Source organism: Eurosta solidaginis, chromosome 5, assembly GCF_040869045.1.
Source record: "Eurosta solidaginis isolate ZX-2024a chromosome 5, ASM4086904v1, whole genome shotgun sequence".
Lineage (NCBI taxonomy): Eukaryota > Metazoa > Arthropoda > Insecta > Diptera > Tephritidae > Eurosta > Eurosta solidaginis.
The window spans coordinates 29,962,079-29,982,042 of NC_090323.1; the positions used below are offsets into that span (position 1 = coordinate 29,962,079).

Sequence of the window (19,964 nt, forward strand, 5' to 3'; positions counted from 1 at the left end):
GAAGGGTGCTAAGCCTTCATCATCAGCACGCTTTAGGCACGCTGCGCTACTGGGCCGCTAAGCCATTATTCGCAGTGAGATGGGGGAACAGGATGGTTTCGCCTTTGTTACTGGTGGTAGGAGTGCTATTGGTTGAGTGTGAGTCATAGCGTGAGGTGAGTCATAGCGTTAGATGGGTTCACAGGATTTATTAGTGGCACTATCCTTGCTATATTGCATTGTTCGGGAACGATAAAAGTGTTCAACGAAATGTTGGAAAAATGCGTTAGATAGCTTACTCCGTTATCGCTAAGGCGTTTGAGCACTGGCATGGCTATACCCTCTTGGCTTATTTATTCAGAGGAATTGGCCTTTTTAATGACTTCTTCAACCTCTGTGGGGGTGATGGTAATAGTTGGCACGTCGTATTTGTGTTTATGGGCGCATCTGTTGGCATGACGTCTAGCCTTTTCGACTAAAAGATGCATTACAAAATTGCCGGCAATAGGCGCTCACCTGCCGCATTAACGATTTTGTTCTTTTTTAGATTCTTATATATTATTCCTATTCCTATGAAAAGGTTAACAAGTTTCCCGAGTTTTGTAATGATAACTTAAATGATATTTGATTAATCAGCCATAATATTGCAAAATTGATTTGTTGAAGCTGCATTATTTACTGTATAATCAAAGTGGTTCCAGGTTCCATTTGGATCATTATAATTAGCGATGGGAATTTACAAGTAAGTATTGAGACATCTCAAAATTTACTCAAGCTGTCGTGTTTGCAATTGGGTAGACGGATGAACGTGGCTTAGTGAATTTTTTTTCACCATGATCATTTCGTCATGTATGAATGTATCTATCCCGAAAATGAGCAACCCATTAAACGCGTGTGAGAACTTTACTGAGCTTTATAACATACAGCCTCACACAGATATTAAAAAAGCTCGTTTAAGCGCAAGCAAATTTCGCTTGCTCGAATAATAATTTGTTCGACGTTTAGCATATGTATAAGCAAGCAGGAAAAGCTAGAACTGAAATATTTAAGGCTCACGATTGGCATACTAAGCATATTAGTTAGGCCTCGTCAGTAAAATGTGGGAAGGGCGAACTGCAGGAAGAAAGAATTGAGCATGTTCTGTGTGTCATGCGCTAGAGATGTCATGGTTCCAGCTACTAGAGGCGGCAGAGTTGAAGGATCTCGAAACAGCAATTAAGCTGGGTTGTATAAACTTTGAGTATTTGCCAAAGGTACGGAGTTATTCCTTGGCATAAGTTCTGTTGCCTACTTGGGGGTTTTCCGTTTGGTCGTCAAACAAATTCTTGTCTTTATTGACCGGCCAGTTCAACCTAATCTAACCAGTATCTAAGTCAGAAATTACGTTGTTGTTGCTGATTTAATCGCTGGATAGTTGTTCATGTGTCCGCCTAGGGATGTGTTTGTGTTTCTGGTTTCGACTTACCTTTTCAGTCTTAAATGGTAAAGTTAAAGTCGTTATTTCAAATCCCAAAACACTTCGGTATTAAGAATTCAAAGCATTTCAGGTATGGCGAAGATTTTATCACATGTATGTAAATTTATTGTGACGAATACTAGCAACACTAAGGGGTACTATCATCTCTAAGCCGATACTAAGCAGTGACTCGTATGCACATCAACAAATCAGTCAGTTTGGTTTAAGCAAGCTATTAGTTGCGAAGTATAAGTGTTATTGTGAAGTACTTTAATAAAGGCCATATTTGCATTATTCAATATTGGAGTTATTTATTCAACATTTTAGCGAATCGAACGTTAGCAGAAGATTTGGAATAAGCGGAATTTCAGTAAATTCGTTACAGTATTGAAGTTACTGCCATCAGAAGCTACCATTATGGAGACAAAATTTTTATACTCTGAATGCTTTTCTCAACTGAGTATAAAAATAATCAAAAAAGGATATTCAGAATCCTGTAGCCTTGCAGGTCTGCCGTTAGGAATGAGCATTCTGATATCCGATATAGCAGGGGCGATACACATTATATGCCCTTTCTATATTGACCTGTTATTGGAGGTGGCGTCCAGCCACACGTTCCAAACTAAAGACCTTGAGAAATATCACGCTTTTTGCGCTGACAACAAGGGCATCCAGTCACACAGTGCAGACTTTAGGGTATACTTTTTCTCAATATCCCCAACATTATAAACTAAATGCCTTGAGAAAACTCGCCCGAAAGACTTCATAAGTGGCGTGATAAAAGATCATGGAAAATGTTTGTCTTACTGGGTATCTTGCCAGTGTTCACACGACTGGGGAATGTGTTTGCTTTGTGAAACATGTGAAAATATACGTTTTACTTTCGAAACTTTTCGTATGTTTAAAAAATGTATAAAAGGTTCAAACTACTGACGTGGTCTTACTTAATATTTCTTTCTATATTAATAAAAAAACAAGTAAGGATGGTACTGTCTTCGGCTGTGCATTACTTTAATAAATGGAGCTGAACAATTATGTATTGAATTTTAAAAAACTCACAAAATCTGAACAATCAGTTGTATGGGATATATATATATTTAAGACCGATCTTAACGATTTTTACAGACAACAATGTATGCCTTATTGTAAACATCCTAAGAAATTTCAAACTTCTAGCTGTTAAAATGAGGAAGAAATTACTCTAAACCCTTTATCTGATATATATTACATATACAATAAAACCTATTGTTATTGTATATATAATATATATATATGATCGATGTTAATGATTTTTTTAGACAACAACATATGCTGTATTTGTGAGCATCTGGGAAAATATGAAGCTTTTAGCGGTTAACATGAAGAACAAATTTTCTTAAACCTCCTGTCTGAACAATCGGTTTTATGAGATATATATTATATATATGACCGATCTAACACATTAAAAAAAATAATGTATGCATCATATGTAAACATCCTGTGAAGCTTCAGTCTTCTAGCAGTTAAAAAGAGAAATAAATGACATAATCCTATTATTTGAAAAATCGGTTGTATGGGTGATATATGCTATAGTGATACGAACAAATGATTAATTAGTCACCCAAATATACCAGCTCACCAAATTTCATCGAGATATCTCAAAAATTGAGGGACTAGTTTGCGTTCAAACACATAGACAGTTGGACGGACAGACGGACATGGTTAAATGAACTCAGCTCGACATCCTGATCATTTCGGTATACTTATTGATGGGTCTTTTTTAAGGACTTACAATTTTGAGATTCGCAACAAACTAAATATATCAATACATTTTAATCAAAGGTATAAAAACATCAAATATAAGATTTATGATATCTTAACTCGTGAAACTTGCAATGTAGACATAATTTCAACAACAATAACAGTCACTTGAACTCGGGAAAATATTTCTTTAAGCACAGCTGAAAATTAGACAATGGTACCTGGTAAAAATTTGCCTTTAACAAAAAATAGAACTTATAAAATTGAAATTTTTTCAATTCTGCGTCAAATTTTACTCGTAAAATAACTTTTAAAGGTTTTTTGTAAATATTTATGTGAGATTTGAATATAGCACACAATTAGTTTCATAACATATATGTACATATATATGCACGTACAAAAATTTGACAACACTTTTCGGAGAAATATCAAAACTTATTTGTATTCGTTGTATTGAGTAAGGGTAGATGTGAGCAACAAATCGCAGTGGTGTGGTGGTAGCGTTATCCGCCTTTCCCACCGAATGTCCTAAGTTCAAGTCCCGGCCGAGTCAACTTAAACATTTTTTCTTTATTATTCTAGGTTTCATGAAATGGTATATTTAGTTTGTCACGAATCTCAAAATTGTAAGTCCATAAAGGAGAACAGATGGGCCCACCAATAAGTATACTGAATTGATCAGGTTGACGTTCTAAGTTGATTTACCCATGCCGTATGTCCCTCAATTTTTGAGATATCTTGATGAAATTTGGTGAGCGGCCTAAATGGAATAGTATGAAAGGTTATGTTTAAACTTCATAGCGTAAGGAAAACCCTTTATCCTCCTTTAGAATTTACAAATAATATTCTCATTTTGCAGAAGTAAGCTTTATAGCACTTTTTATTAAGTTCAATATACTTATGACCCAGTTTTGCATAACGAACGTAATCCGAATGTAAACCAATCTTCTTATATAATTTGAAGTAGCATGACTTTTTGTTATGCAAAGTCTTTAGTTGTTTAGTGCTTCAGGCTTGCATTTATTCATCGTATGAACAAATATACTACTGGATACATGCTTTTCATATAAGTTTTGAATGATACCATTAAATATAAAGCATTGTAATCTACGTCCGCATCATGTTGAGGCCAAGTCACCAAATTATTTTAGAAGCTATCGCGCATTAAGTACTTCAATTTCGAGAGAAACGTGACTTTTTCGGTTATGCCGAGAATCCAGATATATATGCAAGCGTGCCGTGATGTCTCATACTTATAGTTAATAATTTTGAGGTCAATATGTTTTAGAAACACAAGCACTTTTTTTTATTAAGCTCAAGCCCCGTATTTTCTTGAACCCAATCCATGTAGGAAGAGATACGAGTATGTCCATCTGGGTAACCATCTTCACATCCATTCTGTGAATGAAAAGATATAATACCAATTAGTAGCTTTGAATTTGCCAACACCAATGGACCACCAGAATCACCATAACAATGTCCAATACGATTGACAGAGGAAGTACACAACATTCCGGTATCTATGTTAAAATATTTTTTAGCACATTCCTCGTTCGAGATCACTTTCAATTTGGCAAACTGTAAAACAGGTGAAAACGATGGGGCGGTATCAGAAGTAAGACCCCATCCAGAAGCCACTACAGTTTTATCAACGTAAGAGGAATAGCTTGAAACGCATTTTGGTAGGGACACCGGTTGAATGGCAGCTGTATATGTTACAGCTGGAATTTTGATCAAAGCTATATCATTTATAGTAGTTTCCATATCGTATTCGGGATGACCTTTAATGTCACATTTGTCCACCTCCAGGCGTACAATGGGATCTAAGCGAGTGATGCTGCCTAAGAATACGATCACACTAACAGCACTGAAATTAAAAGGAATGACGTACGCTAGTGGGTTATTAACTTATTCATTTTTCTTTTCGCCAATTGTCTCACACCCTAAAACATACAGTACATGTAATTCAAAACTTACTTTAAAGTACAATGAGCAGCCGTCAGCACCCATTCTTCGCTTATTAGTGATCCACCACAAAAGAGAGAATTTTCACCATCAAATAACGACAAACCAGCTTGATAAGGAAATCGATTAGCCACAGCCGTTTGACCATTTGCTATACGTGGACTCACAGCTACCTTTTGCACCATAGATCCTAAGCGTTCACGTTGTTTATTTCTAGGTCCCCGATTTTCAAACCCCGAGGCGATGCATAGTAGGAGCGACAAAGCTATCAAAAATTTCATGTTGCTGCTGTCCAAGCAAATTTAGACTGACTAAAGCATTGGCTGTTTTGATTTATTTGTAGTATAGTTCAATAGCGTACTATGGGATAGTTTGCAATATTTTGTCATAAATGCATATATATCGGCAATTCGCAGTATATGGGTTGTTGGCTGTGCAAAAAGCGAGATTTTTATTTTCTATCAATTACGGATACTTCGAATAGATTTTAACTTTTCACCTTAACTCCAAAGTTTCAATCAGTCAAGAATATAAGCATCACTATGCTGTAAGTAAATAATCACAACAACAAAAACAACAAAGCAGCGAAGAATATCCCATACACATAACCAGCAGCTTGCAGCAGAGAGATTATTTCACTAACATACATATATGCAGCCGGCAGCTAAGACCAAAAGTTGTTACTCACACATACACACGCATATGGCTAGAAGAAAGGCATAAACTACAGATATACATATATATAGCTAAATAACTAAGAATGAGATACAAATGTTTTAGAAGGCGTGCTCGCGAAGCGTCCTAATCAGAAACGGGCGAACAACGTAACCGAGAGTATACAAGCAGCGCAAGCTGAAGAATCAGTAATCAGTTTGATTTAAACACGCTATTAATTGTGAAGTGAAGTGATCAACTGAAGTATAATTGTACTACTCCCAAAGCAGTCTAAATAAAGATCATTTTACAATACTGAATATTGGAGTTATTTATTCGTCAGTTCAGCGATTCGAACGTTAGCAAAAGGTGCATAATTATCAGGAACACCCCAAAATCCGTTATAGTTGATGTCAGGAGAGGAATTGCTGAATAAATGGCCAAGTTAAGTGATTTGAAGATCCAGCAACTGAAAAAGGAGTTTGAAGCCCCTGGATTGAATACTACTAGCAATAAATCCGAGCTAGAAATACGACTAAATTAATCTATGGAATTGGAAGGAATCGACGTTGATAAACACACTTTTCATTCAGATATGGAAGAGTCGGCGACTAAAATGGAGGATAAGATAGAGAATCAATTGGCAAGTGTTGACACTAACGCGATTCTAGCAGTGCTGAAGCAAATATCGTTACAAATATCAACCAATATGTCAGCGCAGCTCGAAGTACAGGAGACACGCTTACCATCCAAGATGGAAGATACGTATAATATCGAAGATTGAAGCACAAGAAACGCGTCTTTCAGATATTTCGACACAAATTACATCCAAGGTGGAAACACAACTAGAAGAACAAAAGAAATATATGGCAGTTGAAAGCACAGGAGGATGGCATATTCTGGCAGCTGTCAGAATAGGAAGCAAGGGTAGGTTAGGTTAGAGTGGCTGCCTCCGCTGTCCGAGCGGAGACTCACGTAGGCCGTTGTGGCCCGTTGTGCTACCACGCTGGGGGCCCCTATTTCCTGTTACCTTACTTTCGAAGAAGAAGAAAGTTTAGACCCCAGTGAGGCTAAACCAGCGCGTTTGCCTAATGAAACGCAAGATGCCGTTTGGGTTTATAGATTCAAGCTCCGCAAGGCACCCAAAAGAGTGTCTGTGGAGGCATTGGTACCTGGTTTTTGACAGTGCGGGACAGTGGCACAGATAGTGCTCAACGCTTCCTATCTCCTCCTCGTCCCTACAGCTGCGGCAGAAGTCATTTGTGTGCAGGCCCATATAGGCACCGTGAGTGCCCATGAGACAGTGACCTGTAAGAAGGCCCACTAGTGGGCTTATAGAGATACGGTTTAACAATATCACCGATCGCGATTTCTTTTCATCCAGCTTAGGCCAGATTTGCTTGGATATACTACACGTAGGTTCCTTTGCCCATCTGGCGTTTGCCTGATCCGTGAAAAGAGATCGCAGGTAGTATTTTCAAGTGTTTAGAGGAGGGCTGGCCCAACCAGCGGAGGTTATTGTTTGCAGGTTGGTGCCTTCCCTAGCTAGCTCATCCGCGGCGCAGTTTCCTGAGATTTCACAGTGGCCAGGAACCCATATTATGCTTAGGTTGCAATTTTCAGCTAGTTTGTTGAGGGTTTCTCTGCACTTCAATGCCACTAGTGACGAGGTGTTACTGCATTGCAGGGATTTTATGGCAGCTTGGCTGTCAGAGAAAATTGAAATAGAATTGGTCACCTGCAGGTTAGCAAGATAGAGGGCTGCTTCCCAGATAGCTATGAGTTCAACCTGAAAAACACTGCAGTGATCGAGTAAGCGAAAGCTCTCGCTTAGATTGAGCTTCTCCGATAATATTCCGCTGCCGACTCTGTTGTTTAGTTTAGAGCCACCTGTAGAAACGGAGATTTCATGTGATGCCGGCTCCACGCCGTTTGTCTACTCGTTCCTCTCTGGGATTCTTGTGGAAAATGTGTTGTCCCAGCAAGGGGACTATGTTGTATGGTCCAATTTCAAGAAGGTTTCGGGGACTTGCTTCAGGATCCGGGTGTGACCAAACCTGCAGTACCTCCATGGTTCGATAGTGTTGAGCCTTGCCGCTTTGCAGGAGGCACAGTATCTACCATATAGATCAGTTGGGAGAAGGAATAATATGGTTTCAAGAGCTTTGGTGGGAGTGGAGGGAAGGGCACCGCTGGTTAGCTTTGCCGCCATTCTCTGCACTCTCGTTACTTTGCTCTTGTTAGATTCGATATCGAGTGCCGTCCACCATACGGTTAAGAAGAGTATGACGGCGTAGAATAGTATGGGTCTCACCACTGCCGTATAGATCCAATGGACTATGCGTAGCTGGAAACCCCACCTTTTTCCGATTGCCGACTTACAAGCGTAGAGAGCCATTGTGGCTTTCCTGGATCGTTCCCCCACATTTCGCTTCCAGTCAAGCTTCCTGTCTAGAATAACTCCGAGATATTTAACCTCGGTAGAGAGTTTGATTTCCCTCCCGTTTAGGGAGGGGAGGGTAAATTCCGGTATAATGCGTTTGCGGGTAAAAAGCACCATCTCAATTTTTTCACTGCTGATGCTGAGTCCGCATTCCATAGACCAAGTGTTTGTTAGATTAAGAGCATTTTGCAAGAGTTCGCCAAGCACCGGAAGGTGCTCTAATATAGGCGTTCAGCAATCGTTCTAGAACTTTTAGGAGGAAGGAGGTCAGACTTATTGGTCTGAAATCCTTTGGACTGTTGCCCGATATCCTGCCTCCTTTGGGTATGAAGACTACCTTTGCCTTGGTCCATTCCGTGGGGATATAGACCAGGTTGAGGCAAGCCTTGTAGATTTTAGCTAGCAGCGGGCTTATAAGATCGCTTGCAGCTTGCAATTCAGCGGGAAATATTCCATCCGTTCCCGGAGATTTGAAGGGTTTAAATGACTTGATTGCCCAGATAACTCCTTTTTCGCTTACAATGTGGTCCAGGGGTTGAAACGGCCCTGGGTTAGATTCCGTGTTTAAGAGGTATGGTTGAGATCTGCAGCCTGGAAAGTGAGTGCTGATCAGGGTTTCCAGAATTTCCGTACTAGAAGTGGCCCATTCTCCGCTCGTTGTGCGAATGCAGCTTGGAGGTATGGGGTTCTTGGAGAGGACCTTTCGTAGGCAATTGGCCCCTGAGACTTCTTCGATGTCATTGGTGAAGTTCTTCCAGGAGTCCCTTTTGGCCTTCTGGATTAACTTCTTAAAAGATTTTAAGGCGTCCCTATAATGGGACCAGATTCCCGTGCGCTTAGCCTCGTTAAAAAGTTTTCTGCTGTTTTTCCTCTGCTCGGAGATTTATTGGTTCCACCAATAGGGTTTCTTTTTACCCCTTACCTTAATCTCCGGGCAGGCTACTGTGAAGGCAGCGGTATCATCAGCAAGGGTATCATCAAACCTTGAAGCGCAGGATGCAAAAATCGCCCAATTTCAGGCAGAAGTCGATAATTTAAAAGAACGAGTGCAGGAGTTGCAGCTAAATCGCCAAAGGGTAAAAATTCAGAGCTTTAGCCATGGAATGCGGGATGTTGAAACGAAGCAAGTGACATACGCAATAAACGGTATCACGCATAGAAACGGTATCACATGCATTGACTCAGGAAACTGCCTCACTATTGAGTAAAGCAGGACACAAAGATCATTGAAGTAGAAAGGCCAGATTGGGTAGACACAATTTTGGAAGGACTGAAGGAATCACAACAGAAAAATGCTGGAGCTGTTTCGCTAGTTTTCGTGCATTCTCAATGGATTTTTCCGACGTGTGCTACGAAATATTCACAATATCGATTAAACCCGGGGTTGATCACCCTTTCTAAGAATACCACCCCACCCACGAGAGGCTTATAGTTTGCTTAAAAATTGCCACGAAGTTACCAAAAATGGTGTCACCTGGTGGAAATATATTTCAAATAAAAAAGTACAAAATTAATTTTACAAAGCGCCAATCATCCAAATTTTCATTTCTTTTTTATTCCTAGATTTCAGTTTTTATGAAATTAAAATTTTTTTATGAACAAAAACTGGGCGGACGAACTTGCATTTCTTATGATGGGCTTTTTCCTGGTTCAGTCCGTAATTGAGGGGATGTGTGGAATAATGGTATAAGTCGAGTTACACCGTTTTTCCATAAATCAACTAAATAAAAAGAGCACAATTACATACATATACCATATTAATCTTAGAAAATAATAGTGATATTTAAACAAAGATATGAGCTCCATTTATGGAAAAACGGTATAACTCTCTAATAAAATTTTGCAGTAGTGAAGGATCGAAATGGAATGAAAATATATTCAATGTCGTAGACCAGAAAGAACTGAAAAATAAAAGAATTGAAGTGGTTTAAAAAACGACTAAGCAGACAGAGAACTCCATTGTTAAAAATAGAAAAAAGGTTAATAATGATAAAAGTAGTAATATTGCTAAAAATAACAAAAAGAAAAAGCAAATAGTTATAAGCATTCCTAAATAACCATAATGGCACCTTAAGTCAACCAATTTCCCCACATCAAATATTCAAAAACACAACCATGCGTTAAGCATCAGGTGATGATCAATAATACGACCCTGTACAAAAATATGCAGATACAGAATTTTTCAAGACACGAGACTGTTCAGTCATATCTTTTCCCCAAGTACTAATTAAATTGGAAAATAACATACGCCCCTTCCACAGCCACTCATACATACAACGAGCCGGCGTGCTCCTGAGTCAAGTTGGACAAGATGGCAGATTTGTAAACCCAGAATCCACCCTTGGGAATCCAGTTTGGAAATCAACAACTATATACCACACAAGTCGGGATACTTTTCTGGTAATTTATTTATAACTACATGCAATAGTTTACAGTTATTAATGTACCTATTATTTTGTTTAATAAAGTATCTCAATCAAAATATTTGACATTCGATCTATGGAATAACGGTATAACTCAATAAAAAAGAAATCATCCATTCTCTAATAAAATTATGTATATATAAAATTTATTACTTTTTCTTATCAAAGAATCATACTATCTAAAATCTTACCAAGTAGGATTATTATAAATTTATTTTTACCTGTATTTTTCACTTTTCTCAAAAGGTTGATTTTTGAGTTATACCGTTATTCCACACATCTCCTCAATTTATCTGAGTGTTTATGACGTTTAACTCGGTGGTAGCGCTATGAATTTTGTGGAAGCCATGCTGATGGGCCGCTAATCGAAAATTCGCAGTGAAATGGGCGAACAGTATGGTTTCGCCTTTGTTACTGGCGATAGGAGTGCTATCGGTTGATATTACTCACCTGCGTTAGATGGTTTTCCAGGCTTTACAAGTGGAACTATCCTTGCTATTTTCCATTGTTCGGGAATGATAAAGGTCTTCAACGAAATGTTGGAAACGTGCGTTAGATCGCTTACCCCGTTATCGCTAAGGCGTTTCAGTACTGCCATTGCTATACCGTCTTGGCTTATTTATTCAGAGGACATGGCCTTTTTAACCGCTTCTTCAACCTCTGTGGGGGTGATGGTAATAGTTGGTACGTCGTATTTGTGTTTATGTGCATTACCGATTTTGTTCTTTGTTTAGATTCCGTATAAAAAGGTAAACAAGTTTTGCGAGTTGTGTAATGATAACTTAAACCATATTTGATTAATGAACCATAATATTGCAAAATTGATTTGTTGAACCTGCATTATTTACTATATAATCAAAGTGGGCCTGGTTATCCTTCCATTGAACTTTTTCATTTTCTTCTACTTGATATGGTAGATGTCACACCCATTTTACAAAGTTTTTTTCTAAAGTTATATTTTGCGTCAATAACAATCCAATTACCATGTTTTATCCCTTTCTTCGTATTTGGTATAGAATTATGGCATTTTTTTAATTTTTCGTAATTTTCGAAAACGAAAAAGTGGGCGTGGTCATAGTCGGATTTCGGCCATTTTTTACACCAATACAAAGTGAGTTCAGATAAGTACGTGAACTGAGTTTAGTAAAGATATATCGATTTTTGCTCAAGTTATCGTGTTAACGGCCGAGCGGAAGGACAGACGGTCGACTATGTATAAAAACGGGGCGTGGCTTCAACCGATTCCGCCCTTTTTCACCAATTTCCAATTAGAAAACTTTTTCTAAGCAATAAAAAAGGTCTCAGGGAAAATTTATTTGTAGGACCAGCCCTCCAATTTTTGGGAAAAATTAAAAGGAGCACGCCGTAAATTAGAAGAGAAACTAGGCCTAAATTCTCTCCTGCAAATTTACTCCAGTTTACTTATATTCACATACATTTTCCATGTACATGCTTAGTCCATGTACAGAAATAAAGTTTTAATTTTTCAGCTAATTAATATGAAGGTATAGTAAAAGGGTTGCTAAGGAGTTTTTTATACCTATTTGATTTGTCAATTAAATTTTGTATACCTTTTTTTTATTTCAAAAACACCTAATTTAAAATTGTTCCACTTAAGTACACATTTAAAATATATTAGCATTGAAAATAGCATTCGAAAATCGGCGAAAATTAACGATTTTCCATGGAATGCCCCTTACTATTGACTTTGTCATTGTACTTATAAGCCAGATTTTTATTCGCCACACGTAAGCAAAATACGTTTAAGCACTAGCGGTCGTGGCTACCAATGTGCCAAATATGAAATAAACACTCAAACAACTTTCTCAGAAGATAAACATTGGAGGGATTTTTTCTCTCCACCATTTAGTTAACGACCGCGCACTAAGTACTGAAATTTGGAGAAAAACGTGGCTTTTTCGGTTATGCCGAGAAGCCAGATATATATGCAAGGGTGCCGTGATGACTCAACCCTGTCAGATTAATTATTTTTTATAATTATAATTAATAATTTTGAGGTCAATATGTTTTAGAAACACAAGCACTTTTTTTATTAAGCCACGTATTTGCTTGAATCCAATTAGGAAGTAGGAAGTGACACGTACATGTCCAGCTGGGTAACCATCTTCACATCTATTCTGAAATAGAAAAGATATAATACCAATTTGAAGCTTTGAAGATGCCAGCACCGATTAATAGTGGCAGTACACAACATTCCGGTATCGATCTTAATTGAACCATATTCTTCAGCACATACTTCGTTCAAGATCACTTTCAAATTAACAATCTGTAAAACGGTTGAATGGCAGCTGAGTATGTTACAGCTGGAATTTTGATCAAAGCTATATCATTTATAGTAGGTTCCATATCCTGGATGACCTTTAATGTCACATTTGTCCACCTCCAGGGGTACACAAATAGCACTGATATTAAAAGGATTGACTAGATCTGATTGCGTATGGACAGTACGTTGTTGGGTGATTAACTTATTAATTTTTCTTTTCGCCAATTGTCTCACACCCTAAAACATACAGTACATATAATTCAAAACTTACTTAAAAGTACAATGAGCAGCCGTCAGCACCCATTCTTTGTTTATTACAGATCCACCACAAAAGCCCCAATTTTCACCATCAAATAACAACAAACCAGCTTGATAAGGAAATTGATTAGCAGCAGCCGTTTGACCATTTGCTATACGTGGACTTACAGCTACCTTTTGCTCCATATACCCCAAGTTCACGTTTTGTATTTCTAAATCCCCCGATGCATAGTAGGAGAAACAAAGCTATCAACAATTTCATGTTGCTGCTGTTCAAGCAAATTTAGACTGACTAAAGCATAGGCTATTTTGGTTTATTTGTAGTATAGTTCAATAATGTACTATGGGATAGTTTGCAATATTTTGTCATAAATGCATATATTTCGGCAATCTAGGGTATATGGGTATTTGGCTGCGTAGCAAGCTATATTTTTATTTTCTATCGATTATGGATACTTCGGAAAGATTTTAACTTTTCACCTTAACTCCAAGGTTTCAATCGATCAAGAAAGAACAGAACAGTGATCTTATATATAAAATTCTCGTATCACAGTGTTTGTGGTTGAATTCCGTCCAAACCGCTTGACCGATTCTCATGAACTTTTGTGAACAGTGAACTCTTAATTTTCTTTTTTTGACAAAACTTTTATACCTGTCACCCTCTGGGACTGGGACTGAAACTAACACCGGGACTTGGGCTGGGACTGAGACTGGACTAGTACCCGGACTGGGCATAAGGGATGGAGAAGCATAAAGAGAGCTGGAGGGAAGAAAGATGGTGATAAATGGAGCGATAAAAGAAGAAGGACGCTGAGAGGGGAGTGAATAAAAGGATAAAGAAAAGGAGGAGAGAGTGGGAGGGAGGTTAGGTTAGGTTGTACTGGCCGGTCCATTAGGACCTCGCATAGACTGAATGATTCCGTAGTGTTAAAAAAAAAATAAATGTAAGGCGCGATAACCTCCGAAGAGATCTAAGGCCGAGCTTCTCTTCCAATTTACGTCGTGCTCCTCTTGCTTTTCCCTACAAATTGGACGGACGGGACATACATGTTTTATGTCGACTCCGAGCGGCATCTGCAAGGCAGATGAGTTTTCACTGAGAGCTTTTCATGGCAGAAATACACCCGGAGCGCTTGCCAAACACTGCCGAGGGGCGACCCCGCTTAGAAAAATTTTCTTCTAATTGAAAAACCTTATTTCTAAAATTTTGATGTTGCTTTGCCCGGGGTGTGAACCCAGGGCATACGGCGTGGTAGGCGGAGCACGCTACCATCACACCACGGTGGCCGCCAGTGTTACTTGAAGTTTATTTTACGACCAAACTGAAAAAGCCCATCAAAAACCATAACCTATGTTATAAATTAACTCCGTCTCCTTAGAAAATACTAGCAGCTTTCTAGGACTTATGTTACTTTCTGCTTCTAAATCTGAGAGCTGTATCGCTCCTAATAGCTGGAGTCTTAGCCTGGCAAGCACAGCGCTCGAGCACAAAACGTGCTCGATCGTTTCCTCCTCCAACCCGCACTTTCTACATCTGCTAAAACTTACCAAGCCTAATTTAAATGCATGTAACGCCAAAAGGCAATGTCCGTTCGGAATACCCGTCATGAGAGACAGTCCTTTCCTTTTAGTGATAGGAATAACTTTGTTAGTCTAATGTTGTACGACCTACACATAATCTTCTGCACTTTACAGTCCTGTGCTTGGGTCCCGCCTTTCCCGCTTGGTTGATCATGTGCAATTCACGCCTTATCTTAATCTCGCTCAATCTTAGTGGGACGACTACGGAGCAAGCTTCAAAGGAAGCGCCCTTTTTAGCTAGTTCATCAGCCTTTTCATTCCTATCTGTTCTCTTATGCCTTGGGATCCAATATAGATATATATGATTCTCCTTATGCCGATTCTTTCCAGGGATGGCTTACATTCTAACTGACTTTTTGATGTTGTGCTACTGCTTTGATTACAGCTAATAATGCCACCTGGAAACCGCTAAAGAGATCTGACAGCTTGTTGATCTGTTTGTTACCGGATCAGCACAGTATACCGCAGGGTAAGGGTGAGGTAGGGTTATTAATTCGTGATAATTAAACACCACCTGCTAACGTTCGAATCGCTGACTGGCGAATAAATAATTCCAATATTCAGTATAGCAAAATGGTCTTTAGGAGCAATACTTTACAATTATACTTCAATAATAGCGTCTTTAAATCAAACTGATTACTGATTCCTCAGCTTTCGCTGTTTTTATACTCTCGTTTACCTCGTTCGCCCATTTCCCCTCAGGTTTAGTCGTTTCACGAACATGTGTTCTCGAACAGTTGTATACCATGCTTGGTTATTTAGCTAAATACATGTATATCTGTATTTTATGCTTTTCTTGTAGATGCGTGTGTATGTGTGAGTAACAACTTTTGCTCTGAGCTGCCGGCTATGTTTATTGAATATTCTTCGTACATGAGTGAGACTGCTTGTTGTTCTTGTTATTGTGATTATTTACTAACAGCATAGTGATGCTAATATTCGCAACACTGCCTTCCACAAATTATCCGATCTAAACGTTGCCAGCATTTCCAAATCCACCACTTTCATTTTGTTTCGTGGTTTACCGATGGTTTGTATGCGGTACACTACATCGTTGATCCGTTTTACAACTTTGTATGGACCTTCCCAGTTATTCTGTAATTTCGGTAACAAACATTTTTTCGTTGTGGATTGAATAAAAGCAGCAAATTTCGTTCCCGAAAACCTTCTGAATTAATAGCTTTATCATATCTGGCTTTCATCTTGTCACTCATAATCTTGGTTCGTTGTCTTACAAAATCGTGTATTTCCCTCATCTCTTCCTCCAAGACACCAGTGGATTTCCTGGCATTTCTTTCCGCATCGGCATTTATTCCGGCCGAAATTAAGTGACAAATCCATTTTCTTAAATCGCATCGTCTTGCTTTGCATGTCGATCTTGATGCCTTGGTCGATTAAGAAGTCCACTCCAATTATGATATCATCAACAATCTCCGGCACCATAAAATTGTGTAATACCGTGACGTTTCCAATTGCTACTCCACATGATGCTTCTTCAATTACCTGGGTGTCCTCTCCAGTTGCCGTACGCAATATTGCTCCATGCAATGGTATTATCTTCTTGTTGGCTAAATCCGATCGAATGATGGAATGAAATGCACCCGTATCTACAGTCAGTAATCGTTCCTTTCCATCCACATGTCCTATGACAGAAGATTGCTCGACCTTCTTCCAATTTGCGAGATAGAGATTAAGGGGCATTCAACTGAAGGAGCCAGCTGCCCCCCCCTTGCGGCTGAATCGCTTTAGTTTAACGATTGAGTGGACTTGGTCATCTCCTTTTTGCTCTGAGTTTACGACCACTCACATTGTTGAAACTATTAGGGTTGGTGTTGCACTAACGTGCAATGTGCCCTGGCTTTCCACACTTAGTGCATTTGACGGCACGATCGTTTTTTTGCTGCGTTCCTTTTAATGCTTCCAAAATTTTATCTACCCAGTCTGGCCTTTCCACATGTGCAAGCCTTTCGATATCTGAAGCAAACTCCTGAAAAGTCTCATTCGCTTTTTGGTAGCGGTTTCCTATGCTCGCTTCCGTAACGTCTCTCGACAGCGGCCATCAATGCTTCATAACTGTTCCGTTCGTACTCTGGAATTGTCTGTAAGATTTCAGCTGGAGGCGCTTTCAATGCCACGAGCAGTGCAGTAACTTTATCTTCGGCATTCCAGTTTTTCGCTGCTCACGTCTTCCCAAATTGGAGCTTAAATACCTGGAAAGGAACAGAGCCGTCAAAGGATGGAGTTTTTACCTTCTGATTGCTTTCTGGAATAGCTGGACGATTTAGTTGCAACTCCTGTATACGACCTCTCAATGTGTCAATCTCGGCATCCATTTTGTCCTACACACACTGCTACAACAACAACAATATTTTGTCCTGTGCCTCCAGCTGCGAGGATATGCCGGCCTCTTGTGCTTTTAACTGCTCAGCCAACTGAGATGTCATATATATGTATGTCTTCTGTTCTTCCAGTTAAGATGTTATACTTTCTGTTATACGTGTTCCCTGGGTTTCCATTTTGTCGACATCTGTGATAACAAAGCCAATATCGCATTATTCTCGCCGCTTGCGACTAGATTCCGACTACCGTTCTTCTCTTCCAATTTTGTTAATGTCTCGTCCCCATCAGGATGAAAGACATACTCGTCCACATTAATTCCTTCCGACTCCATAACCTCTCGTAGTCGTGTTCGAAGTTCGGTTTTATTACCGGTTGTCGTCAAGTCACGGTTCTCCAACTCCTTTTCCGGTTGCTGGGTCTTTAATTCACTTAACTTTGCCATGTCCAAGTTGTATTCGAAATCTTCGGAATTTATTCAATAATCCCATTTCTGACACCAATTGTAACGAGTTTTGGAAATTTCTAATAGTTACAATGCTCAAACTTTTGGGAGCGGCACAATAATCGGATTTGAGTGCCACGAATAGGGTAGGACATAGAAAACTTTCAGTATTGGCTAAGAGAACAAAGTTATTTTATAACCCAAACATTGGTAAAGGTTTTCAAAGTTCTAGAAACACTACAGAACCATGGAGTAGTGTGTAACATCCTTATGGCGGCAGTTCATATCTGGACAAACGATTTTTCAGGAACAAGAAAATTAAGGAAAACAAGAAAAAGTTTGAACTATAAGGGGTGCCTGGATAACCTCAAATAAACGAAGCTTCAAAAGTGCACCAAAGACTTAAAACCCCACCTTACGTTTCATTCCACGACCTAGATATTCCGGATTCAAGGTGCTGATAAGGTCAATATAAAGTTTTATAGCTTCAGAGCTTCCGCAACCCAATTGTCAAACTCACCTACGCGAGGGAAATCCTGTTACAAATATGAATGTATCATACACATATTTAGCAGGTGAGGCTCTGGCGACCCCAAGTTCCTCATGGCACTAAGCAGTGGGAGGCGGTATGGCCTAGAAGGTTGAATGCGGCCATTTTAATCGTTCCCGCGTTCGGGTCGGGCTAGTACCTTAATGGTGCTTGTTATCGTTACGTACCGGATCTATATCAGGCAAAGAACCATCAACATCGATAATACTCCCTAAAATCTTCCAGGAGTATATTTAACGTTAATACAACAACCACAACAAGAACCTGGATATTCCTTCAGAACTCTTACTTAAAAATTAAATATTTCATTACTTGTTCGTCATTGTTCTTGTTGGTCTTTTTAGTTTGACGTCTTGATACCATTTTAATGTCCCATTTTCACCTCTTTAACGAAACTTCTACGCAATCACAGCTTTAACTGTAATTTTGTTTAAAGCTCCTAGTACAGTTTTATCACTTTTCGCCCTCTTGACAGATGAGAATTTTAGTGTCATCTCTATGTCCTTTTTAGTTGCCTCTTGTGGGATACTGTATAAATGTTTATTTATGTATGTATGCGTGTACATTTACATTCAAGCATAATAAATGAATGTGACACGTAAAAAGACGGTAAAATGGCAGTCGTTGTGTGTTAAATGATGCTAGTGATGAGTGAATAAGTGAAAACGGTAAAATGTGAAGAAAGTGATTTTATGTGGAAAATTGACGTCATAAAGGATATACACAAAGTTATTAATAATAAAACCTTAACTGCTCTCAGGTGTAGGTTTTTACAGCTATCAACTTTCACTTGGAAGCAAAGAAGATTAGGTTAGGTTAGGTTAAAGTGGCTGCCACCCAGCAATGTGAGGTACACACTTAGGCCGGCTGGCCTATTGTGATACCACTGTGTGGTAATGTGTATAAATGTGAACCAATTTGTCCTTCTGATGTAGCGTAGAATATTTTCGATTTCCGCAGAACCAAGTTCTGCTAAGCAGTCGATGAAATACTTATTCAGATATTCCATACGTATACTGGCTAGAGCAAGGCATCTACAAAGGAAGTGCTCGACGCTTTCTATGTCCTCCCTGCAGCTCCGAAAAAAATCGTTGGGATTCCCATGCGTTCGCCGTGTATCAGGCAGTGGCCCGTTAGTATCCCGATCAGTGGACCTAAGGAGAGGCGGTTGAGGTTAATGAGGAACCTAGTTCGATTCTCATTTATGCGAGGCCAGGTTTGTTTGGATATCGCATGTGGGTTCCAGCATCCATGTGGAATTTGCCTTCTTGGTGAAAAATGACGTTAGCCAGTATTTGCACGCAGCAATAGGGGAGCAGTGTCCTTCAGCTGGCTTAGCTCTGTCTGTTCAGTAGCCTTCGTCGCTAGTTCATCGGCAGCACAGTTCCCGGGTACACCGCTGTGACCTGGGACCCATACAACAGCTGTCTCGCACGACGATGCAAGTTCGTTTAGGGTCTGTCTGCATTCTATTGAGCATTGCTGCTGACCGCTGCACCCTGGCCATCCTCGAAACTAAGCTGTTCCTTTCACGTACCGGCCACCATTTTGTGATGCCGTAGATTAAAAGAGGTGTTACGACCGCGGTGTATAGCCAGTGTTATTAACTGGGCTTCAGACCCCACGGCTGCCTTAGAAGCATAAAGGGCGGTTATCGTCTTCCTGGTTCTGTCCTCGACGTATTTGTTCCAGTTTAGCTTGCTGTCTAAGATGATGCTAAGTTATTTTACCTACGTTGATACTTTGAGGCTAACTTTATTTAACAAAGGCGGTCTAAAAGGTGGTATTTTGTAGCGCCGGGTAAATAAAACTATTTCGGTTTTCGACGGGTTTACTCTGAGACCACTGT

General features: G+C 39.4%; 2 protein-coding genes across 6 annotated transcripts in view; one reads left to right on the plus strand and one right to left on the minus strand.

Annotated features, from left to right (window-relative positions):
- LOC137254449 (uncharacterized) overlaps nt 1-19,964 on the plus strand; it is a 447,929-nt gene that overhangs the window by 189,316 nt on the left and 238,649 nt on the right. For 2 of the 4 annotated variants that reach the window (XM_067792139.1, XM_067792138.1), the window contains exon 2: nt 10,499-10,637. The exons of 1 other annotated variant lie outside the window; for it this stretch is intronic. In XM_067792139.1, the coding sequence (XP_067648240.1) occupies nt 10,499-10,637 (139 nt within the window). Of the gene's footprint in view, nt 1-10,431; nt 10,638-19,964 lie in introns of those variants that run through there. One more of the 4 variants, XR_010953996.1, reaches the window with a different exon arrangement.
- LOC137254447 (collagenase-like) lies at nt 4,154-5,762 on the minus strand. Of its 2 annotated transcripts, XM_067792135.1 has the most exons (3): nt 5,640-5,762; nt 5,153-5,571; nt 4,154-5,042 (listed from the first exon to the last, which is right to left on the minus strand). In XM_067792135.1, the coding sequence occupies exons 2-3, from the start codon at nt 5,419-5,421 to the stop codon at nt 4,460-4,462; spliced, it is 852 nt and encodes a 283-aa protein (XP_067648236.1). In that variant the 5' UTR covers nt 5,422-5,571; nt 5,640-5,762; the 3' UTR covers nt 4,154-4,459. The 2 variants fall into 2 exon arrangements, with proteins under 2 accessions (XP_067648236.1, XP_067648235.1); XM_067792134.1 differs by having other exon boundaries at nt 5,153-5,761.